The sequence below is a fragment of the Malaclemys terrapin genome, chromosome 8 (genome assembly GCF_027887155.1).
Source record: "Malaclemys terrapin pileata isolate rMalTer1 chromosome 8, rMalTer1.hap1, whole genome shotgun sequence".
NCBI classification, from domain to species: Eukaryota; Metazoa; Chordata; order Testudines; family Emydidae; genus Malaclemys; species Malaclemys terrapin.
Genome location: NC_071512.1, coordinates 54,203,941 through 54,231,344, shown reverse-complemented (window position 1 = coordinate 54,231,344; position 27,404 = coordinate 54,203,941). Strand labels below are relative to the sequence as shown.

General features: G+C 41.1%; 1 protein-coding gene across 1 annotated transcript in view; it reads right to left on the bottom strand.

The window, feature by feature from the left end:
• XPR1 (xenotropic and polytropic retrovirus receptor 1) overlaps positions 1 to 27,404 on the bottom strand; it is a 243,873-nt gene that overhangs the window by 210,612 nt on the left and 5,857 nt on the right. The window contains exon 2 of the mRNA XM_054037215.1: positions 22,797 to 22,848. Within this exon, the coding sequence (XP_053893190.1) occupies positions 22,797 to 22,848 (52 nt within the window). The remainder of the gene's footprint in view (positions 1 to 22,796; positions 22,849 to 27,404) is intronic.

The window sequence follows — 27,404 nt, the reverse complement described above, 5'->3', positions numbered from 1 at the left end:
TCTTTAGCTCAGGTTCCAAAGCATCACTGATGGATTACTGTGCACCTTTGTCCAGCTATGTGTCTCCGCTCCCAGCGTCTGAAAAGTATTACCTAATATAGTTACACATCATATTACACAATAAGGAGGGTCATCTAAGAATTAGAGCTATGAATGAGAAGATAGCTGCAGAATGACTGGTCTATTCTGGCTAAATCATAGTCTTGCTGTGTGGCCCTACGAAAATCATTTGATTTCCTGCACTTCAGGTGAAAGTTAGATGAAGAGCAGCATTTTAGAGAAAGCAAAATGCCACATCTGAACAGAGTTTCCTAGGTGAATGGATTTTAGAAAAGAATATCTGGTAATTAAAAAACCTGAATCTAAAGAAACAGCTCAGTATGACTGTCTGGCACAAAAGAGAAGACTTTCATCCCCTATTTAATTGCTAGGTTTTCACCCTTTTCAAGAAAAATACACTTGCATTTTACAAAAGAGCCTGATCTCTGCAGGATTCACAAACAGAATATTGATTCATGTGGACAAAGCAAACAAATAATTGTTTTTGTAAAAATATAGAAGTGTCCTAATAACTGATGCCCTACATCTTTTAGTAGCAGTTAAAAGTGAAGAGATAAACTTCCCACTCCACAAGTATCCATACTAAAATTATGACCCTCCATTAAAATGTCATTTGGTATATAGTTTGGCTGTTAACACAGAAAGGTAAATATTATTCCAAGAGAATGAAAATACCTCTGCTAAAAAACCTTTACTCATATCATCATGTCAACAGCCCTTAAGAATATCTGTTCAGTTAGTCCTGCTTCAGAACTGGAATTTATTTCTTTTTGCTAGTTTACCTCTAAGGCAGGATCATCATTCTCGCAGTCTTTGATCAACTACAAACGTTTTGTTTCAACAGACAGACTCACAACAGAATACTCAAATCATGAAAGAAGTCTATATCTTCCAAAAGCCTGAAAAAAAGTGAGTGGTAAGATGCAAGATTTTAAATGCAGTCATAACAGAGCTGATTTCTGTGAAACGTGTGAACCACAGAGCATTGTAAACTAAGTCTGTGTGTAGAGAACACTTTTCAAGATAGGCCACTTTTGACTACAGTCCAAACAGATTATTTGCCAAATGAGAACAAAAATTAAAATAAGAAAAATAAAAGATATGTGCTTTATATTTAAAAGCACCTGCTCCAAGGACCAGGAAAATCATGGGTCTGTGTTCAGTATCATTTTACATAACTGGATAGAAAACATGGGCTTCCTCTATCTGCTGACCATCTCAGCAATAGTAAAGCTTTTTATACCTGAACTATGAACCTTCCCTTTTGTCTCAGCAGCTATCTCTTCTGAGGGGGTAATAGGATAGGGATAAAGAATAAATACATAGGACTGCAACGAAGGCATTCTCCCAGCTTTATTAGAGAATTTGAATAGTCATGCAAATATGATGCTCCTGCACTCTTTCAATATGGCAAACTGAATATTTAGACAAATTAATTTTTAACCCAAGATAGGCAAAGTGTTATAAGAACTAAGTGATGTTTGTTTTATAGTAATCCAGAAACCACTGAGAGTACCAACTAGCTGCATACAAATTCTCAGATATCATCCAAAATGTCACGGATTTCTAAACAAGAACTGGAACGGAATTTAGCATAGAGAAACTCAGTCAGTCAATATAAACCTTGAAAGACTAATTAAAACGAAGACCAAACCCATGCATAAGTATGAATTTAAAAAGCTGAACTCACTCATACGGGATTTAAATCAAATAAGCAGTATCCTGCTGCAATGTGTCATACTCTGCAGTGTAAGTTTCATATATTCTATTTATACAACACAACCGTAATATGAACTTAAGCTGAACCACATAACCTAAAACCATGGAAGGCCAAAGCTAATAACTGGCAGATTGCTTCAAATGTTTCCTCGCTTTTGCTAATCTGTGCATGAACTCGAATTGTACAACCCACTTGTGATTAAAGAATCATGCAGCCACAACAGGAATCAAACTGTTATAACAATGACAAATGTACACCTGCATACTTTCTAAAATACATCACCTCATCCCAATTTCAATTCTCCAGGTGAAAGATCAGCAAAACTAAGTAAAATTATTTCAATATATTTACATTTGCAGGAGTCTTCCTAACATGCTATATTTTGTACTTTAATGTATACTTCACACACACAGTTGTGACTGATGAGCATTTTAAGTACCAGAAAATACAAAATATTCACATACTTCTGTTTAAGGGGCACCTCAATATTTGTGTGCACACACATGCATGTTCTTGTGACTGTTGTAGGTGAAATACCTCTCAAGTAACAATTAAGATTACTTAAACTGATAAAAAATAAGTACTATTTACTTTGTGTATTTCACAACATTGCATCGAGGGAGTTTCTCTTTTTCCCCTGTATAGGCCATTTTCCCTGTTTGTTGGATCACTCACATAGCAACAGGGAAGAGAAACATTTAAACAACACAGAGAAATGTGAATATAAAATAAGAATATTTTCAAGGGTACCCAGGACAGGTGTGGTACCTGAAACATCTTAACTTATTTTTTTCCCCAAAAAAATTATGATATTACAAGTTGGTTTCCCTTTAGTATAACACAAGATTCTACAGCAATATTGTGGCACCAGAAAGCAATTGCTTCAATTCTCCAGCTGCTTTTTGCTCTAGAAGCCATGCTAACATGATAACTTTGTTTTCAAAGTACATTGTAACTTTACTAATGTAATTGCAATATATTCAGAGGGGTGAACAAATACTTGAAGCAGCTTTAGAAAACTAGTCTAAAGTTTTATATAAATCCTAGCCACTTGCTACATTTCAGGACAAAGTTAGCTGGAAAAAAATGTACAACTTTGAAAATTAAGTTAAAACAAAGGTACTATAAAACCAAGTGTTTGGCCTACAAAACCACACAGTTAAGCCAAGCTGAGTGCTAAAATAGGGAAATCATGGCATCATTCAGTATCTGAATAATCTTAGTTTCTTACAAAGAAGGCCCATGAGTTTAAGTTTTGCACAGAAACTTGAGTGCCACATCCCCACCCCACAGTGGAGAATCACTTTTGTTTGGTTGCTTTTGCACACAATACTCACTCAGCAATGACAGCAACAGACAAGTTAAACTGACAGCTTGGCTAATTTCACATTAGTTCTCCTGTGGGTCCACAGAGGAAGATCTCTGTAGGATCAGCATAGGTGTAAGCTGCCGCTGCTGCTGCTGGGGGTTTTATAGGATAGGACTGGGGTAGGCAAACTACGGCCAGCATCCGGCCCATCAGACTTTTTAATCCAGGCCTCGAGCTCCAGCCAGGGAGCAGGGTTGGGGGCTTGCCTTGCTCCACTCCTGGAAGCGGATGCAGCCAGGGGGCGCCGCAGGCTGCCCCCGCCCCAAGGGCTGGCTCTGCACCTCCCATTGGCTGGGAACTGCTTCAGGTAAGCGCTGCCCGAATTCTGCAACCCTGAGCCCCCGCAGAGCCCCAACCCTCTGCAGCAGCCCTGATCACCCTTCAAACCCAGCCCGGAGCACCCTCCTTCACCCCAAAGCCCTCATCCCCAGCCCCACCCCAGAGTCTGCACCCCCAGCCAGAACCATCTTCTCCCCCCCCCCATGAGCCCCAAACCCCTGCCCTAGCCGGCCTTCCATACAATACCGAGATGCAGGCCTCAGGCTAGAAAGTTTGCCCACCCTGGGACGTTAGTTTCTTCTCCCCATGCCAAGCAGCAAAGGATTGCATCTGTGCTTGTATTTGAGGACTGCAACTATCAATCCAATTAGGTGAAAGAAATCGTCCGGTCTGTAAAAGAGGGCAATGTCTCCATTTCTCCTCTATTAGCTCAATTTTAAGCTCTAAAGGCAGTGGCGGCTGGAAACATGAAGACTGTGTTCTCAGCCTTTTGAGGGAGTGAAGAAAGCTAGTGCTGTACAACCACTGTACACCTAATTGTTTACAAACATATTACCATTGAATGAGACCAGCCACCACGGAGCCATATGGCACAACACAGTAGAGAAAAGGAAAGATTTGACGAGGAAAATTGTGGCCAAGAATTAAAGGGTGATAAAGCTACCGCATCTCTTACCCAATGCCTTGATAGACATGTCAATCAATCCTGAAATTTAGTGGAAAAGCCAACCCATTTGGCACACCTTGACTAGGTTATATCCTAAATGAGACCTATAGCCTTCCATAGCAGTTAAACACTATAGGCTTCTTGAATTTATACCTATTTGTACTATTAGCAAAAGATCACTAAAAAGGCCAGAACTTTCAAGCACTCAAAAGATTTTATATCAACCACTGAAGCACCAAAATGAAGAACTTAACAGATAAGTTTTAACAAATAAGGAAAAACTCAGCTGGCAAAGAGTTTCCTGCATCAGCAACTCCTAACTGTCAGCTGGGTTGTATCAATCTCAACATTTGTGGCCCCAGAGAAATAATTCCATGTCTGACTAATTCATTAATGGAATTTGTGCTCTGGCAAGCTTGAACAGAGATCACACATCTTCTGATGCTTAGTTTCATTTGAGCTAGCCAGACAGAAGATACACAACTACTCAGAGTAGAACACTTCACTGAGATATATGCACACCACCCTAGGTTCAAGCAATTAAGCACAAAAGCAGGATTTAAATTGGTAGTTGGCTGAGAGCTATAGGAATTCACAGGTGGAAGGGAAATTGTTATGGCCCACTTTTAACTGGGCTAGGTTTGAGTTACAAAAATGAAAGCGGTACATTTTCAAAGGCTTAAATGGCTTTCCTTGGGAGTTAGGCACCAAAAGTGACTTTGAAAATCTACCCCCAAAGACTCATTTACCATCTACAGTAGCAACCAAATCTTCCATTTTAAAAAGTGATGGGTATATCTTAAGAGCACATAGTCAAAGACACCAGCTGGGAAAGAACACCAGTGTACACATGAATTCCAAAACATGAGCCAGAAATAGAAACCAGTCAAGTAAGTTCCATTCAGTAGTAAGACTCATCCCAGAGTGTGGGGCTCAGCCATAATCCCAGCTCTTAGCAGACAATTATTTGCATGCAGACATGAACTTGTTCGCCTTTTCTCTTAACTATCCCACTCTGATTTTAGGCTTTCCAAGATATCATCATGAAGGACACTTGCTGAGAAAAATCTTTTTGGAACAGTGGCAAGCTCTCCCTATGGCTGATGAATATCTAGTGTTCATGCCTGATAAACAACACATGCTAGGTCAGTGGTGCTCAACAGTGATAGTGATTGTCACACAGCCAGCATAATTTGCATTTGCCACACCAGATCAGACCACTGGTCCATCAAAATCTGGTATCCTGCCTCTAACAGCCTACACATGAGGTTTCAGAGGCTGGCATAACATACCTCTCCCTCATTCCCCTAAAGCATATGGAAGCATATGGTCAATCCTTCAATGCTGTATATAGGACTCCAAAAGAGGCGATTTAGTTATAGACCTGTATTTGTAACAATTAAATTTACCTTCTGAAGCACGAAATTTCCAGATCCACAACTCACCAAACTCACATTGGTTTACAACAGAATCTGCCTGTTAAAAGAGATACTCAAGGATTTTTTGTGCCCAAACAATCTCATACAGCAACTCTAGAAGACCACCCACGTGCACATACAGTATAAACTATAAACATTGTTTGAGTCCACAACAATCTAAATATCACCAAGGACCACTGACATTGATAGACAGGTCAAATTGTATGTGACCCATAGCAACTTATCAAGAGATACTGAAATGTAATCAAGACAATCTACTTGTATGTGAATTTCAAAGAGATGTCCTAGATCAGCGATCATTAAACATTTATTTGTAGTAATAGAAATCAAGAGTAGATGCTAAGTGTATTTGTCTGTGTTTACCTGTATCTTGTTACAAGTTTAACAATGTGATCTAATTAGCAGGTAGATGCTAAAATCCTGTTCCTGTCTTATAATGAATCATTACTGCTTATTGCCTCAAAGATCAAAGATGTAAGATACTACAGAAACTAATAATATTATTTACATTGTCTTCATCTTAATTTTCTATGCTATGATGAACTGCCTTGATAATTTGAATGGCTAACTGATTTATGAAAATGGATGAAGCTAGTTTACCTGTGTCTGCATAGGAAATAGAAGATTAGCGTCAAAGCAACAATATACACTGCCTATTCTTTATCCGGGAAAGGTCCTGATGTGACAAGTGCTGTCACGAAGCTTGTCAGCTTGCAACAAGACTATAAAGAAAAAGCCCTGGGCCTGATCCTGTCATCTCAGGTCTGCTTAAACTTTGACAGGGAAGGTATAAGCCACAAGACTGAGGTCTCCAGGTTTACTCTGGAATTCTCATGGAAGAGAACAAACTGAATTGCTTATTGGACTATAACCTTTTGAATTGATTCCAGAAAGTTTGTTTACAAATCAGCAGCCTCACCATCTCTGCTATGAAACTGAAAAAGACTTTTCATATATCTGTATGTATATTGATCTCTTAACCACTGTAACTCTCTTCTTTTTTCTTTTTATTATTAAACCTTTAGTCACTAAAGGATTGGTATCTGCATGATTATTCAGGAAGATCTGAGTCTCACATTAACCTGAGGATAAATGTCCGGTCCTTTGGGACTGGTGGACCTAAAGTGGTGAATCTGGCTTTCAGTAACCATTCACTATATTAGACTTGGTCCCCATTTAGACAGCCAAGAGCTGGAATGCTTAAAGGGAACTATGACTTTTGATAACCACTGTGGTATTACAGAAGCTATCTAATTATTTTCCCCTTTGGGGATTGTCTGCCCTATTGCTTACTCAGGGCAACCTGCAAGGATTCTCAGGGTGGCCCATTCAGGCATCCAGTCACAACCACACAAACTTTTAATAGTTTTTAAATCATCCCTAAGAACGCATTCTTAGGCTGAAGTGTGTAGTGTCCTTTCAAAGTATTAGGCTAACTTCCAAAAATGGTTTCTTTCCTGTAGCTGCTCTTAGCCAAGGTAAAGCAGACCCAAATCCTGACTTGCCCTCGTTTTGAAGGCATTTGTTGCACTTTAATTGTTCAACAAAATAGTTTAACTGTGGCCCCGACTGTGTTCCTTGGGCACCTAAAATTCCTGTTGATTTCAATAGGAGTTTTAGGTGTACAAAGAATGCAAGATCAGGCCCCACATTTATTTAATCAATTCCATTCCCCAACTTCCAGTTCTGAACATGAAAGATTAAAAGTAATTTTAGAGGTACTAAAACACTAGTGGAATTCCATTAATCAAATTACACAAGGGAACATCAGTCAACACTTACCTGCTACCCCACCTCACTGCATCACAGATATAGAAGGAGACACCACCACTCGTCAGAGAATTAGCGTTACTTTAAATCCAAACCTGAGTTTACTGGTCTATGATCACACAAAAGGGCCCCACTAACTATGGTTTGTCCTCACACAACACTGAATAAAAATTACAGAATAAAATTTTATTCTGTGAAGCATTTTCATTCATATCTGTACAAATGGTTCTTGTGTGTCTGCGCACTGAGCAGCCTGCTAGGATTATCCTAATTAAGCAACAGAAGACTCCAAGTTTTATGGTAATGGTACCCATCTTTCCTTAAAGCCCCCTAGCAATGGATTGGCAGTTGGACAATCTAGCTGGCATGGATCCACTCCACTTCAGCAGAAGAGAGAAGCCTGGACTGCTAGGCTACAGATAAGATGGCTGTCTTAGACAGCTGCCTTAGGGATGGGTGAAGTAGCATAGGGAGTGATCTTTCAAGATGTCTTGAGCTTTGGCTACAGCCCTCAGAGTAAGTTTGCAGTTATGGGACAGGATGGATTCAAGGTCAACCATCTCATCCCCATTGAGCCTCTTTCCTGCTTCAAATCCCACAAACAGGTTGGAAGCACTTATAAAATACGTTCTGAATTACTCCTAGAATTACTTTAACAGCATACTCCTAAAATCAAATTTAGCTACTTAGGACTTACAGTGCTACAGTCTAGAATGCAGAAAATTCAGCCCCTAATAAAAATTTGTATGCCTGGGGTTATATAATGCATGGAAAATCAATTGCATGCCATAATACACCAATACAAATGCAATTTTCCTTTTCCCGATCCACTGATTGCATCTCTTGTTAAAGTCACATAGCTAGTCAATTTCTCATCAGAAACCACAGATTGACATTCAATCTCCTTGGTGATAAACTATGCTTCACCCTCTTCACAAAAGAGAAAATGAGAAACTAAACACATGATCTCACTGGGCCCCAATACTACTGATACCACCTCCTGCCCCCGCAATTCTTGTATGGCTGGCTGCTGCTCACAGGATTCTCTAAATAAGTCTAATGGCCCGTCACAGTGCAGTATTTAAGAACCACTTTGCCAGCCATGTTATCGTAGACCATAATACAGAAGCTGCTTTGCACTCAAAGTGAATTCATACATTCTGACATAAGCTGCCTACCCTATGGCTTTTGGCTACAGATACGGATTTTGGAACATTTTCCTGACTGACAAGTCACTAGCTTTTACATTATTTCTTTGAAACTGTATGTAATGATAACAGAATCTGTTATATTACAATGGAATTTCTTTAAGATTAAAGATCTTTTCAGCTGCATTTGTAAATCTGATAACAAAATACCATTACTCCAGTGTCTGTGATTTGTACAGCATATTAGATATTAACCCAGATAATAAAAGTGGCTACCACGTCCAACAGTAATAGTGGAGCAATTTAAATTAAGGTGATTTCAATTATTAAATCACTGGATTTTTTAAATAAAGAATAATTGATTGAAGTCATACTGAGGCTTTGTAAAACTAATATAACCTGCGCTACTGCAATTTTAGATTAAAAATAAACTAAGATTATAAATGCTTTTAAAAAATGCTATTACTGGTAGGATCTCTTATTTGACTTTTAAAAAATTGTTATAGGCAAAAAAGCAAAATATTACAAGTGAAAGCCCTGATTCTGCAAAACATTTAAACAGATGTGTAACTTTACCTATATGAAAAGTCCAATGAATTTCAATGACACTACTAAGGTGCTTAAAGTTAGGCATGTGCAAAATTAAGCAAAGTACAAAACAGCCACTTCAGAAATTTAAGATTGTAAAACGGGAAGAAGTTAAAGAACTAACAACATGTAAATAAAATTCCTAATTTAAAAATAATTCTTATTCACCTCAAGTAAAAAAAATCAAATTTTGACTCTATTCAGTCTCTATGTTCTAAATAAAAAAGGCAGTTTTCAACATGAATTAAAATGTATGCATTATCTCCTATGTCAACTAAACTATAAATATTCCTTTCTAAATTCACTATTACCTGGTCCTCCTTTTTATCCCTCATCCTTAAGCATATAGGAGACGGGGAATAGGATCGGAAGTGATTTGACTTTTACTCTGCACATTGCCCTTGTTTGCTTTAAAAATATTTAATCTTAAAAAAAGTCATCCTCATGCTCTCATACAATCTTTTTGTTACAACCAACACACGGTGTGACCTTTAAGCAGATTAATGTAACAAAACTGAAAAGGGCAGCCTCAGAGGTATAATCATCGGGGAAATACTTTGTTCCTCCACTGTATTATGCAGACACATCAGGATTCCATGGGATGTTAGTGAAGTGAGTTGGCCATTTTTCCAAGGCATCTTACAAGCAATTCTTATCTGATAGAATACGACATTTCAATTATTCTGCTCCTTCCCTGCCCACCGCATGCATTTTGAAACCAAAAGAAACCAATCAAGTTCAATTCATATTGCATTATTCACTGAGGACAGTTGATCTCCTCTTAAGTCTTAATTGCATAATAATAGTTCAAACATCGCATTTTATATAAGGAATTACTGGAAACCCAGAGGCTACCTCATGGTAAAGGTGACTGTATGCAATTTTTATTGCATATGGTACAAAAACCAACCTGGTTTTGTGAATGTTCATGTATGGTTTCTTTATAGCTGAAACTAAAAGGGTTGGGTTTTCTTTTTTTTCCACAATTGCTCCTGTTAGACAGCCATTCCTTCATCAAAACACTGCTACCAACTATCCACCTTTGTGAAATGAGCTACACTGGGAAATGAATATTCTCAATGCTGGTCACTAATATGAAATTTGACATATACCTGTTAAATTATAAATCTTCGCTAATGCCCTTAACCAGAGAAAAGGAAGCACCTTGCTGTTTTTCTTTTGTTTTCTGTTGTTTTTAAAACACAAGGAGGTAAAAGAAGGAAAAAACAGAGCACAGTTTACTGTTTCTGATGTATTATCTAGCACCATTAATGAATAATCCATACCACTTCTGCAACCGGACTGATAAGCAAGCAGCTCAAACCTACTGCTCCCAGCGGACAGTTTCTCGGTTGCCATTTCAAATGGGACAGGCCATCTTATTATGTCTAACTTTCACTACCACCTATTGTACTAAATACAGCTCTTATTTATTAACACCAGAGAGTTGAAGAAGAAAATGGATGTAAGTGAATCATACCAAAGCAATAACCTGCCCCCTCCCTAATTTCAGGCCTTGGCTACACTTGCGAGTTACAGCGCTGTAAAGCCGCCCCCAGCGCTGTAACTCACTCCCCGTCCACACTGGCAAGGCATTTGCAGCGCAGTATCTCTATGGTTGCAGCGCTGCATGTACTCCACCTCCCCAAGAGGAATAGCGAGTATTGCGCTGCCGCTGCAGCACCAGTGTGGCCGCCCAATGCACTGTGAATGGCCTCCAGAATTATTCAGCAGTATCCCACGATGCCTGTTCTAGCCACTCTGGTCATCAGTTCAAACTCTACTGCTCTGGCCTCAGGTAACCAACCATGTGACCCACCCTTTACATTCTCCGGGAATTTTAAAAATCCCCTTCCTGTTTGCTCAGCCCGGCGTGGCGTGGAGTGCTATCAGCGAATCTTTCCAGGTGACCATGCCTCCACGCGCCAAGCGAGCCCCAGCATGGAGCAATGGCGAGTTGCTGGACCTCATCAGTGTTTGGGGGGAGGAAGCTGTACAGTCCCAGCTGTGCTCCAGCCGTAGGAATTACGATACCTTCGGGAAGGTATCAAAGGACATGATGGAAAGGGGCCATGACCGGGACGCCCTGCAGTGCAGGATTAAAGTGAAGGAGCTGTGGATTGCCTACCGCAAAGCCCACAACACAAACGGCCGCTCGGGTGCTCCCCCCGCAACCTGCCGATTCTACAAAGACCTGGATGCGATACTTGGGGTTAACCCCACCTCCACCCCGAGAACCACCATGGACACTTCAGAGCCGGTGGGGGGGGGGGGGAGGAAAACGGGAGTGATGGTGGTGGGTTGGATGGAGTCACCCCGGAATCCCTGCAGCCATGTATCCAGGAGCTCTTCTAGAGCCAGGAGGAAGGTAGCCAGTCGCAGCGGCTGGTACTTGGTGGAGGACAAACAGAAGAGCAGGTTCCCTGTAAGCGGGTTTTTTTTTCTGGAAGGAATTTTTTCGGTGCGGGCTCTTTGGGAGAGAAGGGTTAGACATGCATGCCTAGAGGCGGAATAGTGCATTGATGTGGTTTATCACATCGCGGTAATCGGCCTCGGTAATCTCCTCGAATGTCTCATCCAGAACGTGTGCAATGCGCTTGCGCAGGTTTATCGGGAGAGCCACCATGGTCCTTGTCCCAGCCAAGCTAACATGTTCACGCCACTGTGCCGCGAGGGGACCATTGCTGCACACAGGCAAGCTGCATATGGGCCAGAGCGGAAGCCGCATTGCAGTAGAAGACCCTCCCCTGCTTCCCAGGTCACCCTCAGCAGCGAGATATCGTCCAGGACAAACTCCTGTGGAAAATGTTGGGACAGTGTTCAGTGTAGGTGCCCCCTGAAGCTGTTGGCTCTCCCCAAGGCACAGAAACCCAGAGGACAGTGCAGCCCTGAAACAATCAGTCCCCCTTACTCACCATTTTGAGGCTCCCGTGGATGTGTGTGCTCTGTTTCGGACGGGAAAATTATGCTATTGTGTAGACCCTGTGTGTTTTCTACTCCTTAAGTGCGGGGGGAATCATTACTGTCTGGTATAAACAGTGCTGCCTCTGTTAAATTGCATTTTGCCTATACAGCAGCATCAACCTTGAGACCTCAGACGTCCCTCTTATTGCCTGCTCAGAGACTGCAAAGACTCAGGAAGAGACCGCGAAAAAGCAAAGAAGACATGCTGCAAGAAGTGATGTGGCAATCTATTAAAGAGAATGAGAAAGCACAGAACTGGAGGGAGAGAGAAAGCAGGATCCGCCAGGAAAACGCAGCACACCGGCGGCAAAGCACGGAGCACCGGCAGCAAAGCACTGATAGGCTCATAAGCATCCTGGAGCGACAAGCAGACGCTAGCCAGGAGCTCGTAGCCATGCAGAAAAAGGAGCAGTACCGCAAATGCAAACCCCCACAGCCCTTGTCCCAAAACTCTTTCTGTTGTGCCCCACTGTCACCTCAAACCCATTTTCCCCAACTTCCGTGTTCTTCACGCCACCCGCTGCCTCCAACACCAGTATATTCACCACCCAGCCCTGAAAACCACGACTCTTACCCTCTGCACTCAACCCCCATCACCATGCAGTATAGCTATCCTCAAGTGCAGCACTCACTGCACAGCACACCAGACAGGACATACGCGAATCTGTGATTGTACCGTTCCCCACTCCACCCCCTTGTTTCTTTTCAAGAAATAATTTTTTTTCTTTTCAATAAATGGATTCTTTGGCTTTGAAAACATTCTTTATTATTGCATAAAGTAAAAGACTCCTTAGCCCAGGAAATAAACAGGCACTGCAAGTCTGCTTTGTCTGCTTAGCAGACATTGATTCCTAAAGATCGGAACTACTGCACTTCACTCCCGTGCAGGACACCAGATATCACTGCTGGTTTTCAGCCTCAAATTGCTCCCTCAAGACATCCCTAATCCTTGCAGCCCCACGCTGGGCCCCTGTAACAGCCCTGCTCTCTGGCTGTGCAAATTCAGCCTCCAGGTGTTGTACCTCGGAGGTCCATGCCTGAGTGAAGCTTTCACCCTTCCCTTCACAAATATTATGGAGGGTACAGCACATGGATACAACCATGGGGATGCTGTTTTCGGCCAAGTCCAGCTTCCCATACAGAGATCGCCAGCGGGCCTTTAAACGGCCAAAGGCACACTCCACAGTCATTCAGCACCGGCTCAGCCTGTAGTTGAACCGTTCCTTGCTGCTGTCAAGGCTCCCTGTGCAGGGTTTCATGACCCACGGTATTAACGGGTAAGCGGGATCTCCAAGGATCACAATGGGCATTTCAACTTCCCCTACTGTGATCTTCCGCTCTGGGAAAAAAGTCCCAGCCTGCATCTTCCTGAACAGACAAGTGTTCCGAAAGATGCGTGCGTCACGCACCTTTCTGGGCCAGCCTGTGTTAATGTCAATGAAACACCCATGGTGATCCACAAGCGCCTGGAGAACCATAGAGAAATACCCCTTCCGATTAACGTACTCGGATCCTAGGTGGGGTGGTGCCAGAATAGGAATGTGCGTCCCATCTATCACCCCTCCACAGTTAGGGAACCCCATTTGTGCAAAGCCATCCACTATTTCCTGCACGTTACCCAGAGTCACGGTTCTTCTGAGTAGGATGCAATTAATGGCCTTGCAAACTTGCATCAACACGATTCCAATGGTCGACTTTCCCACTCCAAACTGGTTTGCGACCGACCGGTAGCTGTCTGGAGTTGCCAGCTTCCAGATCGCAATAGCCACCCGTTTCTCTACCGGCAGGGCAGCTCTCAATCTTGTGTCCTTGCGCCGCAGGGTGGGGGCGAGCTCCTCACACAGTCCCATGGAAGTGGCTTTTCTCATCCGAAAGTTCTGCAGCCACTGCTCGTCATCCCAGACTTCCATGACAATGTGATCCCACCACTCGGTGCTTGTTTCCCGAGCCCAAAAGCGGCGTTCCACAGTGCTGAGCATGTCCGTGAATGCCACAAGCAATTTCGTGTCGTACGCGTTACGCAGCTCGATAGCATCGTCGGACTCCTCACCCTCACTGTCACTTTGGATCTTAAGGAATAGTTCGACAACCAAACGTGATGTGCTGGCGAGACTCATCAGCATACGCCTCAGCAGTTCGGGCTCCATTTCCCACAGACAGATCGCCGTGCACAGAAACCGTTGAAAGATGGCACCAAAGGTGAACAGAAACAAAGGAATTTCTGGGATGCGAAGCGATGCATCACGGGGCATTGGGACAGGACCCAGAATGCCCCGCACCCTCGCCCCCACAACCCACGGCGCCAGAATGGGAAAAGGTGCTCTGTGGGATAGCTGCCCATAATGCACCACTCCCAATAGCACTGCAATTGCCGCAAATGTGGCCACGACAGTGCGCTGGGCAGCTGTCAGTGTGGACAGACTGCAGCGCTTTCCCTACTCAGCTGCACGAAGTCAGGTTTAACTCACAGCGCTGTACAGCTGCAAGTGTAGCCAAGGCCTTAGAGCTTTGTGCTTGTACCACTTTGCATACTTAAGTCTCAGTAGTCAGCAACATCCAAGCCTTACTAAAGGGCATGCCTACAAAATAGTTTTGTCAACCACCTGGATGATTTCTGTCACTAAATTATAAGGTCTAAATTATAGTTTTTCCTTCTCACTGCTGACAAATCCTTATTCCCTGCACCCCCACACGCAACACACACACACTCCTTTGGTCTTTTGAACTTTCATACCTTTCCAACTCCTCAGTGCCTTCTAAGAAATCACACCCTGTTGACCAGCAAACTATCACAAAGACTACACCCAGGACCCATCCCTCACGAGCAGCCCTGGAGTTAGGTATTGAAACCACTTCTTCTGCAGCCTCTTAACCATTTGTCTGGGACATGGTAAGGGAATTAGATTTGCTCCATGTCCTATCACATTCAGCACTGAATATTTTTATCACCACAATGGAGTAGACTAAGGAATACTATAAGGTCTTCATTTATTTTAATCCAAGTCAGTTTACAAAGGGGTTTGACGACATTAACCCAAAATTAATCAACAGTATATTTAAAATGAAGATTAAAACCTTCTCATATGAGAATGAGTGTGCGTAATCAAACCGACATGCCCTCAAGCACTGGTATTCTCACATGGTTTGAGCCCCACTCCTGTCACTTTTCATATACAAAGCAAATATGTATATATTAAAAAGATACCATAGAGAAACCCTGTTATATTTGCTTCTTTCTACCTCCATCCCCATTTTGCTGTAACATCATCCATTAGTTTTAATCTTAAGTAAAATATATATGTATATAAAAAGCTTTGAAGTGTTACTACTCACCATCCCCCTAGCAACATTAGAATATTTTCTAAACCCTGTACACAATTTAACCTTCTTATGGGTAGCAATCCTTGTTCACAGAAAGGCAAAAGAAATGAAATTATGTCCTACTGAGATATAGGTTTATGGGCTAAGTGGGAAGAACAGCTCATTTCAACAGATGTAAAATAATTTTAGAAGCAGGTTAAGTTTCAAAATCCCTTAGAATAACAAAGATCCTGGGGAAAAATATTCAGAGTGGACTCTGTCCATTCAAGCAGATAATCAGAATGAATAATTTACAGGCATACTTTCATCTTCACTACTGCTGAGAAGAGTTGCATTCTAAGGAGCTCAGGGAGATGCCGACACATCTGCTAACCAAGTGGAATAATCAGTAGGAGTCCAAGCCACGACAGTCCGGCAACCTGTCTTGCTGAGGGGACAAAGCTGACAGGAGACAACAGGAGAAAGGCAGAGCGCTACTTGCCCTACATGAGGCCAGTATTTCATGGCTTTGTCATAGTGTGCTTTTTGCCTCTGAAAAAAAGCAAGGCATGATACCTGACTTTCACCACAAACCACCAGGGGCTGCTTCCTGAGTGCTTCCTCTCACAGCAAAGCCATGGTGCCAATTTCTACTGACTTGTTACACTCATGTACAGGTTTTCCACCAGAAACTATGCAATCTCACAAGGCTGAGAGCTGTGAAAAGCAGAGGAAGGAACAATTTTACAACAGCATCAATTCATCCAGTCTGAACCATTCATTGTAAAAATATTACATGCTAATTTCTACTAATAAGGCAAATATGTATGCCAAAGAATCCCCTGGTAGTTCAAGCAATTTCCTTTGCATAACATTTAGGATTGGGAGCCAATTGCATATCATCTGTCTGCTTTTACTGGCTTATGTCCTGTATGTGAAAGTGTGGTTTAAGAATGGTCGAACATGGATACTACTCAGAAGTTGCTTGGATAAGAGGAAGGTATATAAACAGCATTGCTTTGATAAAGGGGAAGTCCGCAAAGAAAGATATTAAGAACATGCAGGGAACTGATGCAAGCCTAAAGGAAACTATAGGAACAAAAAGTAATGAGACACAGGAAGAAATGGGATCTTTGAACAAGTTAGTTAAACTATGTATACGTGAGCAACTCTTCTGGAAGAGTGTGTGCAGGCCACCTGGTGTAATTCATGCAGAATTCAGGGTACAGAAATGCATAATGCTGGTACTCTGCTGCTTCTACAAAAGGCATAGGTGTTCAAGCACAGAACGACCTCGCTTCTTCCATCCTCATTGCCTCCATCCAAAATAAGCAGATGCAATATTCAATACAGAAAGAATCAAGGAATTATAAAGACATCAGCAAGGACGAGAGAATATTGTGGCAATAACTTAAAATTTACAGGAAGTTGCATGAATTTTCCCCAGAGGTGTGTGGTAGTGGTATGGGGAGGTTTGTTTTTGCACATTTTTGCAATACATTATTCTGGTCACCCACATCCCTGCTTTGTTACTTAAAATCAAATTGTCAGTGTTCATAGCTTTAAAATGGAAACGCAGATTTACCCACGCAAAAGTCAGCTGAGCACAAAGCCAGTTAGTGTCACTATACACCTAAGTAAGGTAGCAGAGTAGAAAATCTCCACTTTGACCTGGGCTCTGCCCATCACTCCTCAGATCTCAGGCTTTTCCCCACCACCATTTTTTAACTTTTTTGAAACTAGTAAGATTACAAGTCATTTAAATTCTTTAAGTGCCGTTTAGAAGTTAACATTGTTTGTCCATGTCTGAACTGTGCAAAGAGACAGTCCCAAGTACAAGACTGTTGAAAACAGTTTATATTAGATTTTTTTTTAATTTTTAATCTGTGCTTAGCCTGTGCTTAGTCTGAGACTTTTCATTGCCTCTATTATTTACTGGGAGTGTTTTGGAGGTTCATAGAAGGTTCATAGAATATCAGGGTTGGAATGGACCTCAGGAGTTCATCTAGTCCAACCCCCTGCTCAAAGCAGGACCAATCCCCAGATTTTTGCCCCAGATCCCTAAATGGCTCCCTCAAGGATTAAACTCACAACCCTGGGTTTAGCAGGCCAATGCTCAAACCACTGAGCTATCCCTCCCAAAGCACCTATCACACCACACAATCCTTTGCCAAATGATACATATAGCAGCCTGTAGCAGTTTAAGAAAGAGTCTGTGCTAACACTTCACTGCACCTGTAACAGAGCAGGAGAAACTTAGAAGTTAAGAGGAAAAATTCCTAGGCTCTAAGGAAGCAAACAGAATCAATCTCCTCCTAGCTCAAGTGATATGACAAAGCCTTGACCAGTAAACTAGCACTCCATATTAAGTCAAATCAAAGCTAATTAGATGTGTCCACGCAGAGGTCTGCACCAGTTTAACTAAATAAATCAGAAAAATGATTTTGATTAAACCAGTACAATCTGCATTTAGACCAGGCCTTCAGTAGACTGTTCATCCTGGACATAGGTTTGAAAAATAGTGAAAAAGAAAATATGCGCAATTCTGGCAAGTGTAGCATCTCTCATATATAGGCACTGTCAGAAAACCAACATTAAACAGCCACTACTGGGAGAAGAAGTTGGTCATGGACTACTGCTGATCTGGCTCTTAAAAATCCGGGGAGGTTGCAGTACCATCCATGATAGGAACTGGAAAGGTGTTCTGAACATATTTTGCATGTAAACCACAGTCCATCCCCCGGTTCGACAATAGCATCTATGGGCAGGCTGTGTAGAGCTCTTGTAACCAGAGTATAGGCAGATAACAATGCTTTTGAAGGGTCTATGTGCATCCTCCCTCCCCCGCTCCCGGTTCCCTTCGTTTAGCCCTGTGATCTCACTTCCGTTCCTGTTATATCTTTAGTTGTCCCCCTGAAATTACTTGGAATCCCGGACGTGTGGATACTCCCCCTAGGCTTGGGGGAGGTCCTTTAGCAGTGGGCGGGCTTCCGCCCGCCCACTTCCTGGATCCCAACGGGATGTGCATCCCTTTGAAGAGCTATTTTGCCCAGCTCCAGAATTTGACCTAACATTTTCAATGTTTGTTAAAATACCTCATCTCCAACCAAGCATGTCAGACGGACATACTAAATCAGGCATTCTCAAACTGGGGGCCGCGAGGTTACTACATAGGGGGTCATGAACTGTCAGCCTCCACCCCAAACCCCACTTTGCATCCAGCATTTACAATGATGTTAAATATATAAAAAAGTATTTTTAATTTATAAGGGGGTGGGGGGTGACACTCAGAGGCTTGCTATTTGACAGGGGTCACCAGTACAAAAGTTTGAGAACCACTGTCTTAGATAATGTTAGTAATTAAGTCAGCGCTTCTCAACCTTGAGCACTGCCATAGCAGGAGGGCATAAGGGAAGAGGATAAGAGCAATGGAGACAGAGAGAGATACCTGATCTTAAATCTCCTGTTGCTACTAAAAACATACTCCAAAAGCTGCATTTCCTTGACTGTCACCTGCCTTCCTTCCCTGTTGTCTCAGCAGCTCCTAATCCAGCTGGCCAAAGCAGCAGCACACATGTATATGAATGCAGGTTCAAGCAATAACCCCCCATCTTTATCCTCTTCTTCTATAGGACTCAGCTCAACCACAAGAGCACATGCAGTCCATGAGACCACAGACACCCACCTCCACATCTCAAGCAACATATTGGTGAAAGGGAAGTCAGGAGAAGCATGGAAGCAAAATAAATAAAGAATAGTAAAAGATTTTGAGAGCAACAAGGAGGGGGGAGAAGATAATGGAAAAGGAATAGATAAAAAGGGAGAGAGAGAGTTGAGCAAAAGAATGGTCATATGGGGACAACCATGCTGATACTTGGGGCAGAGGGACAGAAGGGAACATCTTCCCACCAATCCATCACAAGGACTACTTCAGCAACAACAAAAACAAAAAGAGTGGAACCACTAACTTAAATGGTTGCATGCAGGCATTTGCTGTTGCTATTGTCTAACTGGAGATAGATTGCTAAGCAAATTATTTTATGCCATACAAAATTAGGTTCAGTTTTATTTAAAAAAAACTCTCCTGCTTGGTTTTTTACATTAATAATACCAGGATATCACTTACCCCTTTTTACTGAAGGACTTTAACAAGCTCTTTAGAGGACATCACAGGAGACTAAAACACAAGTTAAAGCTCTCCCATATCGTAACTAGAGGGACAATACAAATATTATACCATCTGATGATCTACTCTCATACATACACACACACACACACACAGAGTTCCTTTTCCATTGGTGCTTTAAATAAATATGTACAATGTGCACAAAGACAGCACATGTAGATACTATGCCAAAAGTGTCAAAAGAAAAAAGTTACAGCTCTCAAAGTTTAATCATCACATTAGAGCTAGCTTCCTGAGACATATTCTCCACACACCTTACCTTGTTATTTTTTAAATCATATTTTAAACTATTAAGGAACAACAAAAACAAGGAAGTGAGAGTCTATGCTCTCATTCAGTATCACAACCAATGTATAAAGTCACCTACCGTTTGAAGAACAACATAATACCAAGACAGAATGGAGTGAGTTAAGGATGGGGTTTCAGCCTTTACTTGGAAAAACCTGGCTTGTCTCAGTTCATGCTTTTTTAAAAAGAATTAAGTTTGTGATAAATTTGAAAGGTGCTGGATTAACAGCCATGCAAACTAAAGCCTTCTTTATGCACAGAAAAGGGACACAGTACAGGCAGCAGCAATGCAAGTTCTCTCACCAATATGCTTGAACTATGTCTCAGAAACTAGGTGACATTTCCTGACCACTCAATTCTTGGCCTCTCTGAAATACAGGCCACTGAACAGCCATCAGATAGCAAGCTTGTATGGACATGGGATAGATGTGAGCCAGTGACCTAGAGATGGAAGGCAATAATATGTCATAGGTAACCCCAGGAGCCATCTAATCCCCATCCATTCCACTTACATTGGACTTCCACTAGTGTCAGGAATCCATCTTTAAAAACACAGATTAAAGGTAATGTGCGTAGTCAGTATGGACTACGCAACACTGTTCCAAACCAGCATCAAATCAGTTTTCTTGATTAGGTAGTCTACAAAGTGTTTTCGACCATTTTTAAACAGTTTTGCACACTAGAAAAAAATAGGACATGGAGTTGAAATTTCAATGTCTTTGTAAAATCATTTACACAGTTTCCAAAATAATCCATATATTCCACCTGGGTGGCTGGACTGTAGCCACCTGGCTGTGGATGTCCAGTCCTGGGGTCTGGCACTTTACAGAAAAAGTACATTTGTTTTAACAAAATTAGTAGACCGGGTCAAATAAGTAGTCAGGTGCCAAGGTAAGTCTAAGAATTATACCGGCTGGGCAGTGCTCCAAGGATACTTCCCTCCAGTCAGGAGACTCCACAGAGGTTTCTACTGGCTTTGATTATTCCTTTGAGAAGTATAATAAAGACTTGTCCCCACTACACACAGAGATAATTTAATAATGTTCTTCTTTTAAATATTATTCTCACCAATCGAAGAATGGGTACATTAACATCTTGGAAGTTTAGTTTAACCTGCAGGAATCAAGTGACTAAAATTCCCCATCACTTACACTAAACCCATAATTAGAAACTCTCCCTATTCACAGCTATTTAGTGTACTACCTGGTAAAGACCAAGGAAATACATGGAGCTAATGGGCAGGAATGTAGGAGTAGACTGGTGGAGAGAGAAAAAATGAAAAAAATACATTTGACACTTGTATTTTTCATTGTTGCCTTTTCCACAACAGGTGAATAAGTAAATTAGTACTGCGGAATGATAAGAAAGATACCTGGGAGCTCTGATTTTAGAGAAAAACAAAAAATTCAAAGACCTTCTGCAAAGATTAACTGATTTTTATCTCATACTTTTCTCTTCTCTTCCAGAAGAGAATGGAAAAATTAATCTTAGAATAATTAATAATGCATAGCAGTGATTAAAGTTCCAATGCACTCTAGGAAAGTGACCAACCAGTTGTTAGCAATGCCCCACCCTTCTTTCAACTGGTAATGATAACAGTTTAACCAAAAGCATAGATGGGACGGAACTGTTTGACACCATTACAGAAAACATGACCAAGATTAACCAGCTCATAGACTCATAGACTTTAAGGTCAGAAGGGACCATTATGATCATCTAGTCTGACCTCCCGCATGATGCAGGCCACAAAAGCTGACCCACCCACTCCTGGAATAATTCTCTCCCTTGACTCAGCTGTTGAAGTCCCCAAATCATGATTTAAAGACTTCAAGTCACAGAGAATCCTCCAGCAAGCGACCCCTGCCCCATGCTGCGGAGGAAGGCGAAAAACCTCCAGGGCCTCTGCCAATCTACCCTGGAGGAAAATTCCTTCCCGACCCCAAATATGGCGATCAGCTGAACCCCGAGCATGTGGGCAAGATTCTCCAGCCAGACGCTCTGGAAAAAGCTGACCATGTTAGCATGTGTTTCCTGTCTTATTATATATATATATATATATATATATATTATACACACACACACACACACACACATATACCTAAAAAGGTAAATAAAGTCACAAACTGTATTAAAATAGAGATTAACATAGAAGTGCCACTACAGTTAATGATACATTCTCACCTTCGATATTGCATTCAGTTTTAGTCACCTAACTGCAAAAAAGGCAAAAAGTTATGAGGAGGGTAACAAAAGTAGAGGCTGGAGCGAGCATTTTAAAGATTAGGATTATTTTGTAGTTCTCTTAGAAAGAAGAGGAGAGATAAATGTAATGAGTTTTATCAAGAAAGTTAGTTTTATGGGTAATCACTCAATTAACAAAGCCTACTCATATAATGTAACAAGTTTAAAGCTGATAGAATTTTTTACATAACATTATCAAGGGAACTTAATGCCAGTGAACAGATACAAATGGCTTAGTAAGAAAAATATTAAAATAATTCTACATTTATACAAATAAGAATGGCATCCCAGTTGAACACAGGATAAATGTTAGCGGCTCTCACTTATGCTTCAGAGCATAAGCTGACCAATAACTGGGTTCAGGAAATAATTTTCCCCAAGTGCAACATTGCAGAAATTAGATGCATTATGGCTATTTTATACATTCCTGTCCAACACTTCATATTAGCCACTTTTGGGGATCGGAATTGTCATACCAGAACAGAGTACTATTCTCAACTCATGAAGGAGTCACTTCCACCACTGAATGAGTGTCCATATACACAAAAAGAAAATAGCTGTTACAAGCCTCAGACTATAGAAATAGCCTTTTACTGTTTTAATGATTCAGTACAAAAGGCTTTAGAGATCTGGAAAAGCAGAATTTTCTGCAGTCAGGATCTTGCTTCCCCTTTGGTCTATTAAGCCTGTCAGTTTCAGCAAATAGGCAAGGAGAAGCTGTGCTCAGTACTCAGCATTCAGTAATGCAAGTATGATTCAGGGTCACAGCTTGCTTACCTTCTATAGAAGGGGCCTGGTCCTGAGCTGCATACAGCATCTCCTTGAAAGCCTGCAGGAAACAGAAAAAATTCAACCCGTCAGCACAAAAAACTTAAGTCACTCTGATAAGCCTGTTTGAAAATGAGTAGCAATTGAAGTCTTTTTAATTCCTCAAGACTGATATATAAAGCTATGGAATGTGAAGACACTGGAATTATACTTATTCCTGACAACAAAGGAAACACACAAACCACATGTTTACTGACAGCTTTGTCTAAAACCAGTTGCCTTGCTGTCTAAAATACTACCCTGACAGCATGTGTAAATATGCTCTTTTGGAAAAATATTTCCTATTAGGTAGGATAGGATTTTACTAGAGAGAAACCTGTCAATACCAGAGCTTCGGTGTGACATAACAGGAATCTGTCATGGCAAAGGAAGAAAGAGCCTCAGGGACTGCTTATCGATATTGTGAAGTACTGGAAAATATATACTTTTCTTTAAAAAGTGAATACCACATGACAAAAGAAATCAGCACATTTCCCTTTTAGTCTTCTTTTGAAGAAGAGACTAAAAAAGGAAAACATTAATCCAGATAAGGCTCGTTAACCAGAACTCCGGAACCATAGTGTCTCACGCTCCAGAACTCAAGGGATCAAATAGCTCAGGAAATCCAGGACACTAGTTTTCTAGTACAGGAAGCAGTTTCACAAATCAAACCGCAGAGGTAACACAGTTAAAGATATACTTTGGGCAAACCATTCAACTGCTACATGCACAACCTGGGTTCAAGAGTGGTATTCAATCATCCCAAAAATACTCATGTGTTCCAAGCCCACAGTCACTGTGTCAGTTGCAATCCTTTTTATATGATGATTTTCAGCTAGTTACTGAAGCAATACCAACAATTCAAGAGTGGGTCTTATACTCTACACTCCTGGTTACTACACAAGTGCAAATAAGAAAGAAACAGGATGAATTGTAGCCTGTTGCTGAAAGATATAATGGTAAAGCCTAGAGTTCTCATGCTGGAGCCAGAAACAGCCCGGAAGAAACAGCCACATTGCATATGTTATTGTTAAGGCAATCAATACCCACTATATAGAGTTCATGATGAATGTGCAAGTGGTAGAGATACAGTTGCTGTGCAAACCATAACTGAATGTTCAGATTTGTGAACATATCAACATCTAAACCATCATGTTTTAACAAGAGTTGCATTGTCTGGTTCCATTTTAGGATATATGAAGTGTCCAGCCTGTCCTTTTTGGCTGTTATCCTAATCCAACCTGAGAACATGTTCTACAAACCTATTTCCTGCAACCAACAAGATGCAAACCCCAATCCTTGAGCCCCACTCCAATTCTCCAAGATCAAGGCACTGCAGCATAATTAGCAAATAGTACTCAAAGAAAAAAAAGCAAACTGATTAGAGAGAAATTAGAGAGAAAAATCAGAAGAACTGTGGCAACATGGTGGTTATAATCTTGCAAAGTAAATACAAGGTCTAAAGGACATCTTTATTTCAGGATACCACAAATGGCAAGTTAAACAGACAGCCATCTCCCAAAGGTCTGATTCCTGAATCCACACAGAGGTCTCGGCATGGGTCACTTGCATAACTGTGTTTTCCTACTTAAGGCATTGTTTACTCATCTTCTCCATGCCAGTCAACCTTCCCCCTTCACTGTTTTCTTTTTTAAACATTTGCTGGAAATACTTGGCATTTGAATCTGCTTCTCCACATGACTTGCTAGTTAGTTGCATATGACCTGGGTTCCACAGTCTATCAAGTGGCAAAAGTGTTCTTGTTTTTCCTCCTGTTAATCTTTGCCTAGCTATAACTTTTTCCATGCACTAAAACATTCATACAGCCCTTAAGAAATATAAAGTACAAGAAAAAAGGCTAGTTGAAATCTCCTTCTATAAGAAGGAAGCTGCTTCCCAAATCTCCTCAGAAGCATATAAACAGTCAAGGGAAAGGAAATTCTCCACCATTCCAAAACATGATACACTGGTATCACCATAATGGGGGCCGTGTAAGTATTTAAATAGATAATAAACCTCCCTCCTCTGAAAATAATATCTAAAAAATGAGGACCAGCTTTTAAAAAGATTCATGCCAAGTCATAATTTAAAACATCTCCAACTTCAGTCCAAAGCAAACTAATACAGTAAGCTCATTAATTCTCAATGAATGGGAGACTCAATGCAGATTATGAGTAATGAAACAAATATAAACGAAATAAACCTTGCTACAGCAATATTGTCTTCTCTGATAATCCAGGTTGAGGAATGGGGGTGTCAGCATTACAGATTAACAAAAAGAACCCCTACTGTATTTTTTCTCTTAGGCCTTGGCTACACAAGAGACTTGTACCAATAAAATTCAAACAGTTTAGAAGTTCGTAAAGTTAAACCAGTGCAAGCCAGTTTTGTGTACATTCAAATCTGTCTGAGTGCCTTATTACGATTTAGATTGAGTTGATTCCTTACCAATTTAAGCTCACGCAATAAAAGACACAAACCCTCTGAAATCTAGACATCTCTACTTTTCTTCTTCTTGAGCATACCAAATTGAGGTCCCAGGCTGGCCAGATCCGGCATGATAAGAATTTAAACTAAGTTGGATAGGAAAGGATGGTGACTACCAAAAACTACTAACCTCTAAAGGAGGTATTCTTTTTACAGTCACTTTAAGGTGAAATCTTATTCACTTTATTCAGTTGTAGTGCTACCCTGCATGGCTCCGTCACAGCGATGGTTCTCAAGCTATTGTACTGGTGACCCCTTTCACACAGCAAGCCTCTGAGTGTGACCCCTCCCCCATTATAAATTAAAAACACTTGTTAATATATTTAACACCATTATAAATGCTGGAGGCAAAGCTGGGTTTGGAGTGGAGGCTGACTGCTCGCAACCCCCCATGTAATAACCTCGTGACCCCCTGAGGGGTCCCAACCCCCAGTTTAAGAACCCCTAGTCTACAGGGCATTGTTTCACAACCTATTTACCATTATGGACCACATATGCAGCTTTATGTGAGCCACATCTACACAATATATTTACCACCTGTATGGCCCTGAGGATGTCACATGGTCCGCAGCTGTGTGCTGATTGGGCCACAAGTGACCCACAGGCTGAGAAGCACTGACAGATCAAAAGTAACCCTGGAGGGGAAGCAACTCATGTCACTCAAACTTGTTGATTAAACCACAGTGTTGGACTTCAAGTGGATTTGTTAGAAATAGAATAAAGGGAGTCATGTCTAGCATACTACATGTGTCCATGATGCAAAGCCTTACAAGGGAAGATGTGAAGTGGGGAAAAATAAAATGCTCCTTGGGTCCATAAGAGGAACCAAGAATGAAGGGTGCTTATATTCTTATTTGTCTAAATCCCTCTCTTGAGCTAGCTTGGATCCCATCTGGGCTCACCTAGCTTTCACACTGCTAAGTATGAGGGGGATTTTTGGAAGTGAAAGGTTAAATTGATTTTGTATTAATAATTTAGCCCAAAATTCTTGGACAAGTTCCTCCTGTTATAAAACTCCAAAGAGCATGGGGCTGGAAAATGCAGAATTTCTTTAAAATCTGTGAGATAAGGTTGGTGTTCTAAAGGAATTTTAAAATCTGTAACGTACATATTTTCTAAATCCATAGTTTCAAGATTAACCTCTAGAAAATATGCAGTGCTAGTGAAAGATTCTAGATTATCAGCCTTGAAAACTGGAGGGTACCAGTTGTCAGTGGACACCTGAACTGAACCGAAATACGTGAAGTCAGGAAGCTACACAGCAGTGGATTCAGTCACTGTTCACCTGACCTATAGAATTAAACAGATGATCTAGAAGTGAAAGGCTCAAAGACCTTCACTAATCACCTGAGCCACACCATGCCAAGATTACAACCAACAGGATTTTTTTAATCAATTGAGGGGTGTTTTTTTAAACTTATCCTTGTTACGTCTAACCTAAAATTATTAGAACAAAGATTTTTTTCCTGCTTTGTGTTACTGACAGTAATTTGTATCTGCAGTCAGCTTACCTCATTTGGATCGCACACAAAGAGGAAAGAAAATCCTTTACAAAATAGGAAAAATATGGCTACAAAGCCAAAACTGACAGATATTCAGACTTCAAAAAAAGCAGATTTTAACAAATTCAGCACTGGTAAGTAAGGTTCCATTAGAAGAAATCTAATGGGAAAAGGAATTCAGGAAAGCTGGCAATTTTTCTAAGAAACAATATGAAAGGTACAATAGCAAATTATCCATTGTGAAGGAAAGATAAGACGACTAGTAAGAGGCCAATATGGTTTCACCAGGAGCTCTTGAATAACCTGAAAATCAATAAGGAATCCTATAAAAAGCAAAGGCATGGACAAACTGCATAGGAGGAGTACAGAAGAATACCACGGGCATGTAGGGACAAAACCAGAAAGGCTAAGGCACAAACTGAATTTTTGAATCAACAACAATAAGAAGAGGTTCTATAAATACATACATTAGGAGCAAGAGAAAGACAAAGGAAAGTACAGGTCCATGACTTAGTGAGGAAGAAGCACTAACAACATATCAAGAAGGCTAAGGTGCTTAACACCTATTCTGCCTTCATTAAAAAGATTA